Genomic DNA, 9045 nt, shown 5'->3' on the forward strand with positions numbered 1-9045 from the left:
GCTGTCATTTCTATAACATTGAATCTCGGGCATTTTTCAACAATCCCATCTTGTTCATCTGCATGCTTAATATTCATGCTGCTACTCCAGACTCTTATCTTTGCAGCCTTTTATAAAGTTCCCTTGAATATATTTATGGACAAACATGGTGAGCAGGAGACTATCCCAGCTGACTTTTGGAGCGTATCCTGGACTACTGACATGCTTCTAGTGTTATTTTTATGTTATTTTTTATTTTTTTAATGAGGTCAGTCAGACTTTTTTTTTTTTTTTAGAAACGACTTTATTTCAACAACAACAAAATGAAAACCCTCAAATATATTAAACTTGATACAAGCATTACCAACTCAAAGTCCTCTATAAATAGGTTAAAATAAATTAAATTAATTTACTAAAGAGCTACACCACTAAACAGGTCTCAAAAACGAGAAACGATGAAAACACCCTTTTAAATAGCGCAACAAGATGCTATCACCTAACTACATTGAACACACACAAAGAAGCTAGTAACAGCTCTAAAAGGTTTAACTTTAGTTTGCTGCTTAAGTGATGGAAAAAAAAAACCCAAAACACTACACTATCATTACAATACACAAAGCATGAACAGTGAGAACCAATACTGGATGACAGAAAACTAAATGATGGTTGTGCCCATCAAAACATCAGTATGCAGGGGAAAAAAAAAATCTGGGCCCAAAGTCGGATCTTCCACTTGTTTGTCCTAACTGAAACAAAACTTTATGATGGCACCAGGTGAAAAGATTCTTGAAGTCATTGCTCCATTGTCAATGTTATAACCGTCAGCAAATAACAACCAAAATCAGTTAGCCAACTTTGGAGTCTCATCTGGTTGAAGAGTTAAATTGAGCTTGTTTGCAACACCTTTGACTCACAAAGACAGAAAAAAAAAAAAAAAACCTCCCTCGACACATCTCTCTGGAATCAACGTGACCTGCAACACGACAGGTACTTTCAAGTTGTTTAAAAACACAACAATGAGCTTTAATGCCTCTGATCTGACCGCCCCATGACCTCAGACTGCGCGGTTAGGCGGAAAGAGCGAGCAGCTTATAAAACAATACAGTACACAGTGCCTCTTAAACATCAGGCCATACGATGGTCCCGATTCCGCCACACTCAATTTTCAACTACAAAATGTAAGGTCTTTGGCTTTGACACGCGTACAAATAATCTCAGTGGGAATCCGAGCAGACTTTTGATCCATCTATCTTTGCGATGTTTTTGTACTCCTTAGGAAATCCTTTCTGCAATATGGCACTTACTCTTAACATTTCAAGACAGGGGAGGATTTGCGTGTGCCCCCGTGTTAAAGTGTATGCGAATTGTGGTGCAGCCTAAAGGCAGAGCCTTCCAGCGTCCTCAGGAACTGAGAGTTGACTAAATACGGCCAGGCGTTTTCCGTCATTGATGCCGCTACATGACTCCAATCCATTCAGTGAGCCGGACGAGCTGCTCCCATCCTGGTCCTGATCTGAAAGCGAGGTATAGGACAGGGATCTCGTGCCGAGCGAGCGTGAAAAGAACGCAGACGCACCAGGGCTCTGTCTCAGGGATGGAGACGAAGGAGACAAACCGGAAGGTGAACAGCCGGAGTCTGGGGAGGGCAGGAAGGAAGAGAATGGCTCCGCGGCAGTGGGGCCTTGGTACTGGGGGGCAGGGGAGACCTCGAAGGTAGTAGAGTCCATCTCTAAGAAGACATTAGAGAGGAGATTGGTGATATCGGCACAAGGAGGAGAGACAGATGGCGCTCGTGAGAAAGGGGCAGGGGGAGGATGAGGAGGAAGAGTTTGCTGGGGAGCAGAAGGAAATCCCGCAAAGCTGACGCTCTGTCTGATGAGCGGGATTCTGCGAGAGCGCGTGGAGGGAAGACGCAGGGGTGCAAAGCTCGAGGAGGAAAAGGAGCTGGGCAAGTGATTTTTTTCCTCCTCATTGTTGTGGACAAAGTGACAGCGGATCCCGTAAGGACAGAAGCCAATGGTGTGGAACGTACGGCACGGTTCAGTCTTGTACTTTGGATGCCTGCTGAGGTCCCGCAGCTCCTCGGGCCCATGGGCAAACTGGCACTTGCCACCGTACTTGCACATGCCGTTCTCTGTGAAGGAACGACACAGTTCGGTCTTGTAGCGGGTCGAGGCGGAGGAAGTGGCGGAGGTGGTCATGCTGTGGTTCAGCATGGTGGGGCTGATGCCTTCCTGAGGGTCCTTCATGTCGGAATCAGGCCAGCCGAGACCTGCCGCTGTGGCACTGGAGGTCTCCACCATGCTGACCGAGCGCTGAGGCAGGAAGCGTTGCTTTCGCCACTGGGTGGAATTAACATGAAGGGAAGCCTGGTGGCTCTCTGGTCGCTGCCCCCAAATAGTGGGGGACACATGGACATTGTCTGTCGGACTGGTGCTGAGAGACAAGGATGTGTCACAACTACGTTCCCGTCCAATATAGCCTGGTGTCTTCATTGCTGAGCTGAGGGATGATGGCTGACTGTCATGCCCTCTCAGATCAATACTCAGGAACTGCTGCACAAAAAAAGGGAAAGAGCAAAATTACACAATTGTTATTGAAAAAGCCTTAAAAATGCATTTGCATGACTAAATAACTACAGCAAAACCTACTTCCATATACTGTACCAGTTGAAGTTTATTACATTGAAAGTGCACTTTGAGCACCAATTCACTTCTTTCCCCCTTTTTGCACTTAATCAGCTGACTACCACATTGCTCAAAAAAAAAAAAAAACTCAACATCACTTTTTTTTTAAATTTCCAAATTTGGAAAAGCTGACAAATCGTGTAACTATGACCTCATAAGCTTGTTAGGGATCACTTTTTGTTAAAACTGGCAATAGGAGCACAGGCGATTAATTCATATTCACCCATGAAGTTAAAAAGTACTATAAAGCAGTGGTTTCCCATCTCTATTGTCCCATATTTTACTACATTATAATAAAAGAAAATATGTTCACAATACACCATCAAACGAAGCAGAAAAAAAATGTATACAGGTAAATTGTGTACACAGATGAACTCATTGCTATTTAATGCAAGAGAATTAAGTCATTCCGGCTGTCACTAGACTTACCTCGCATAGATAAACAAGGCTACACTATTTGAAGTCAATAATTTACAGAACAATTCAGTTGAATTGGATAATTTCCCCCCAACACCCGATAAGGTACACAGGACAGGAATTACGGTTGTTAGTGCCATTAAACCACGTGATGAACAGTTTAACATCTTGCATTTGAATGTATAATGTTTCCAAAATAATAGATTTGACATATACGTTAATTTTCATCCGTTTGCAATTGTTGCACGCGGGCCTAAACTATTTTAAGTGGAATTCAGCATAAGAGCAACACTTGATTGGCAACCAAATATAACACGTTCGTTTTCTGGCTAACTTTGACGCCATTCATTTGTCACACGCACCTCAGAGAACGCTACAAATTGATAATGAAGTTACTACGACCAAGACGACAAACATAAAAACTTAAAACATTGCAACGTTGCAGCGTGCGTTCATGCAGCCATGGCCAAACCTGCCATCTTGTGCAAAGATTTCCTGTTTTAGTTGCTCAGGTTGTGTGCGTGTGCGCGCGTATGTTGTTGTTGTTATTATTGTTTTACCTTGCACATCATCTCGTCCAGGACACCAAACTGGTCGAGATGGTAAGACGGCATTATGCTTGCTGAAATCTCAGTCTGCATCTGCCCACTCACGCAGCGATGGATGCGGCCCAGTGTGTAGCATGAGTCGATCGGAAGTTTCTGATAAGTGAGTGGAGTGCAAAACTAGCTCAAGACACCGACCACGTGTGGGTTTAAAACGGGACACTGCTACTGCAGGCCACTCCCACACCGCCCATTCGGGACTCACTCAGCCCAAAAGTTGATTTAACTACCCAGTCCCCCCTTCAGAAGCCAACGTAAACAAAATAAACACGGAACTACGAAACTAACGTCTCAAGTCAAACAGGCAAAAGAAGCACGCAGCATGCGTCTCTAGTAAAAGTGTTTCAGTCGAGTTGAAAAAGTTTGTTCTGAACTGTGCTGCATTCGTGGAAGGTGGGAAGTCGGATAAATTACATTGTCCCAGTTCCGACCACAAAGGTTCGAGGCGAATGTCAACAACAAAGATTTGTTGTTGTGGTTCATCACAACACATGTTGACCTCCAGCAAACCGGTTTCATAATTTCCTTTATTTATATAAATAAAGGAATATCTTCAAAGCATTTCATTCATTTCATCACATAACTTCATGTAGAGACGTAACGGCATATCTTCACACAGTCAGTAGAAATCACGTTATGTCACGACGTAACGTGAAGTTTTATAGAATAACAAAATACATGTCATACTAAATAAATAAAGCTAAATAAGTGTATAATCATGTCAATTAAATGTTTTGTCATTCGTGGTCTGTGTCGCCAATGCCGAGTGGCGTCTCATTGAAGTAAATCGGTGAAGTCGGGGTTCCATTTGAAAGGGGAATTCTGCGCTTTTCCGAGTCGGAATTTAGAAAACTCAAATTTCCTACCGTCGACGAATGCAGCAGTGGTGGGCTCTAAGTAAATTGTGGTCTACTTCACTACTATCAAAGTCGATTTTAGACGCATCTATGCTCTACTTGAGTCTAATTTCTCAGACTTTTTACTTTCACTGCCAATATTTGGAACCAGATATGTGCATTTTAATTTACTTTACTTTGTCAAGGCTGGTTACTTTTTTAATCTCCACATATGACAAGGGGTAAAGCCAACTGTGATTGAGCTCTTGATTGACTTCTTGGAGTTTCATGACAGAAAGCACAGGGACAGAAGCCATATCATAGAACCAATGATCATTAATGATGGCAATCATTAATCAAACATGCCAGCATTTTTGAAAGTATATGTTTAATTTGAATACATTTATATATTGAGTGACAAACATGTTTTAAAATACAGCGTGTTGTTCTCATGAGCAGTTTTAAGATGTTTCTACTTTCTCGGGACAAAGCATGGTGAAGATGTGCATTTGAACTACTTGACAATGCAAATGTGAGCCCTAAAGCACAGAGAGACAATAGAGAGACAACCATATGGGTTGAAGGGACAACTTGGAGACAGCCTATCCCTATGACACAGACTGGGAGGAGTGGGGGACTTTGATTTCAAAGTTAAATGTGTGAAATATTCCACTGCAGAGAAAAGCTATGGCAATACAGCACCTGAGTTCACTGGGCCTGCAAGACTATGTGTGTCTTTTATCACATACTCACCAGCATGCATCATGGATGTCAAAACAAAAATAAACAAAGCCAAAGGATATCCCAAACACATGTTTTACGCTGAACTGAAAAATCTCAAATCCTCTTGTAATTCAAACTGGAGTGCCATTGACAAAACTCCATTCAAGGACCAAGGTTTCATATTCAGCAAAAAGTCATGCACATTATTGATTTTGTTTAATTAGCATATCTCCATCAACCGGAAAGTCACACTTGAATCTGGATCAGTGCTCAAACTCTGCAGTAAAAAATGAGTTCAATGAAGGCAAAGAGTTTATTTTGATCGACAGTCGTAGAATGGTCTCCATTAATTGTGTAAGTGTGTTTAATTCCTAGTGTGTGTTTGCTTTTCTATTTAATGAGAGGATCACCACCCCCTCTCCCCCCTCAACACCCACACACATACACACACGCACACAACAGTATTGATATATTTGTACACTTTCCCCCCTAGGGGTGGTTTGACTGGCCAGGACACCAGTTGTAAATCGGGCCTGTAAGTAGGCTTAGTCTAATCTACAGTTACTCTTCCTAAAGTGAAATGTGAGTAGATGTACACTCTGTTTGCTTTGTACAATGATACACCTGAAGTATGTAACAAAAATCAAAGAAAACCAAATGTTTTTTTTTTGTGCGATTGATAAATGTCCATAACAGAGCAATGAATGTGTATGATTGTGTTTTCATCCACACACGGGGAAAGCCACATGACCACACGTTCATTGTAGTTGTAGTTTGCAGTGGTGTTGAACTGCACTGCCTCAAGCAGTATACATGTATTAGCATAAGGAACAAAAATAATTGGGAGCTGTTCATAGGATGCAGTTCTTCTTAACAATAAATGACAAATACAAAAAAAAAAATACAGTTGAATAAATAGTGTCACGGTGGTCGACTGGTCAATATGTGCGCCTCACAGTGGACTCCTATGTGGAGTTTGCATGTTTTTTGGGTACTTTTGTTTCCTCCCACATTCAAAAACATGCATGACAGGTTAATGGAACACTCCAAATTGTCCCTAGGTGTGATTGTGAGCGTGAATGGCTGTTTGTCCATGTTTGTCCTGCGATAGGCTGGTGTACCCCGACTGCCAGAAGACAGCAGGGATAGGCTCCAACTCACCCTGCGACCCGAGTGAGAATAAGCAGATTAGAACATGGATGTTGTATGAGTACTTTTCGAACAATATCACTCACAGGTGATTATCGTCTCTACGAAGACATACTTTGTGATTCCATCCTTGTTGTTGGTCTGCATTCACGTCTGGGATGTGTATTTACGTGTACGATTGTGTCACGTACATTGAGCATTTGTCATTTGGATGTGTTCACACCTTCAGAGGTCCAACCACAGTGGCATGTTTGCCCCGTGAGAACGGCTAATTATGTTAGGCAACAACACACTGCTGTAATTAGTTCAGAGTCCAAAGACATTTTCTCTGCATTTAGCCTCAGATTAAGACCACCGCTGTTAACACGCAATTAACAAAAAAGTCAACAACATTCGGTGCGTTGAGGCAAGCTGCCCCTCTGCTGACATGTTGGAGGTAAACACACGTTATCTGCAAACAAGCTATTTGGTTGGAAAATTGAGTTTAATTCTATAAACAAATCTCTTCGGGTTATTTTGGGATTACCGAGCAGTATAGGAGGGATCTGAAGAGGGGGAAGGGGAACAAAGAAGAAGAAAATCCTGAAAGAGAGTTTTGCTTCTTGCTGAGTCCAGCTGGGCGAGAGTACCTTTGCTGCACAATGAGCTCAATGAGCTGCCGACCCAAATAACAAACTAATGGCCCGCCTTCCACCACTCTAGCCCCCCAGCCCCCCACCCACCCACATTTCATGGGCCTAAATACAGATGAGTGAATTGGAGGGAAGAGGGCTTGTTTGGAGGAATGGGTTGTTGGGAGAGTCGTGGAATGGAGGGTCTATAGAGAAATAAAAAAAGAGAGGACAACAATTGATGGATGAATGTTGCCATATATTGAATATATTAGGCAGATGCACAGAAATGTGTCAGTGGAGGCATTTGTCAGCTTTGTCGAGCTAATTTTACCACCGTGAAATGATTAACCAGGTTGTTTGAAAGGCACTTTTGCCTCTTCAACATACGCTTGGTATGGGAAGCCATCGGAGGAGACGCTGCGATTGTGACGTCAATGAAACCAGTGTTGCAGGGTGTGGTGTTTTTACACCACATCTGGAGAAATGATGAAGTAATATTCAGAATATATTTTCTCAATAACCACTGTAGCATTCCGTGGAGGAAAGAGAACTTGAAAAGCTTCTTTGATGGAGAACACAAAACACCGGCAATTGATGCAAAACGGAGTCAGAAATGTTTCTCTTTCTTGGATTGCACAGATGGCGAGAAAATTCTCTTGTGTGAAAGTGAAGTCATTCCTTTACAGACCCACAATGAGATAAGAGGCTGGTATTACCAATGACATAATATGGTGGCTGAGGTGGGGGAGTCTGGTGGGCATGTGTTGGGATGGGGCGGGGCGGGGTCAGTAGACCTGATGAACATCTGCTCTCTTTTTCCTTTCCCTGACCCAACCCCCCGCCCTCTCCACCCCCCACCCCCTTCCTTTCAATAATGACCCGCCAGTGTGTGAGTGTTCCTACTTTTCAAGAGTCTTTAGGTTTGAGGGGCAATTATGTGACACCATTTTGAACTGAACACACGTTAAAAAAGTGATACATTTTGATACCCGAAGAGCCAAAAATTTTGAATTTGCTAACTCTGTGCTTTGAATCTTCTTTTAATCTCATAGTGCCAGTGGTAAAAAGCTAGAGCTGTCTAGTATATCGCCATAATGTTCAATGTAAGTTTGGTTTTGGGGTACAGTTAGATGAGATTTCGTTGTAATGAGTTTTTGCTCCTTTGAGCCTTCAAGAATTTTAATGCACAGACGACAGCGGTGTACAACTATGTTCTCGTGTAGATCATCTCAAGTCTTTAGACAGAACAACTGTCATCTCCATTTAGAGCAGGGGTGTCAAATTGATTTTTGACAGATGCCACATTATACTTACGATTTTCTTTGAAGGGCTGTTATGACTGTGAACCCGAATAAATGTACAATCACCTCATATTACACGTACACAACAAATTGATGAATAACTAATCATGAAAGTATTTTCTGTCATTGCTTCAGAAATCGTTTTGATAATGTATTCTCTGTACAGTGAATGAAACATTTAAAAAAAACGACTTGTTTTACAAAGTACTATACATTTCCTCCAGCAACGCACCCAGGGATTCAAAAATTTTTCAGAGTTCCTCCATTTGGCAAACGCACACTGCGTCATTAGAAGTATGGCAGTTGTATGAACAAAACATGTATGACTCCCTCTTGTTTTTGTTCAGGCAGGCACAAAACGCAAGGTGCATACCCACAAACGCCGCACAGTAGGGTTCTACCCATAGGTCCCAGTTCACAACCTAACCTCTAACCTCTGACATCATTCTGTCATTCCCCTTTGCTGCTCTTCACTGGAATTCTCTCCTGTTGATTCTGTTAGAAGGTGAAGCTCCTTGTAACTTTTTCATCGTGGAGGACCCTTGTGAGGATCAAGCGGATCAGAAAATGGATGGATGGATGGATGGATTATAGTGCCCCCTGCTGGAACATGCTGTTTTATTAATTTACTATTACATGAACATGAACCTGGCAAGAACTGGCCACCCAGGATTTAATGTTACTAAGTAATTTCATTACGACACTGACTATCAGTTCTTCGTGTTTTTTTCAAG

General features: G+C 42.3%; 1 protein-coding gene across 2 annotated transcripts; it reads right to left on the bottom strand.

The window, feature by feature from the left end:
- Positions 1–258: 258 nt before the first annotated feature.
- zgc:114130 (uncharacterized protein LOC570332 homolog) lies at positions 259–4040 on the bottom strand. Of its 2 annotated transcripts, none has more exons than XM_052077792.1 (2): positions 3644–4040; positions 259–2531 (listed from the first exon to the last, which is right to left on the bottom strand). In XM_052077792.1, the coding sequence occupies exons 1-2, from the start codon at positions 3722–3724 to the stop codon at positions 1356–1358; spliced, it is 1257 nt and encodes a 418-aa protein (XP_051933752.1). In that variant the 5' UTR covers positions 3725–4040; the 3' UTR covers positions 259–1355. The 2 variants fall into 2 exon arrangements, with proteins under 2 accessions (XP_051933752.1, XP_051933751.1); XM_052077791.1 differs by having other exon boundaries at positions 259–2534; positions 3644–4035.
- Positions 4041–9045: the final 5005 nt, after the last annotated feature.

This window comes from Hippocampus zosterae, chromosome 10 (genome assembly GCF_025434085.1).
Source record: "Hippocampus zosterae strain Florida chromosome 10, ASM2543408v3, whole genome shotgun sequence".
Classification (NCBI taxonomy): Eukaryota; Metazoa; Chordata; class Actinopteri; order Syngnathiformes; family Syngnathidae; genus Hippocampus; species Hippocampus zosterae.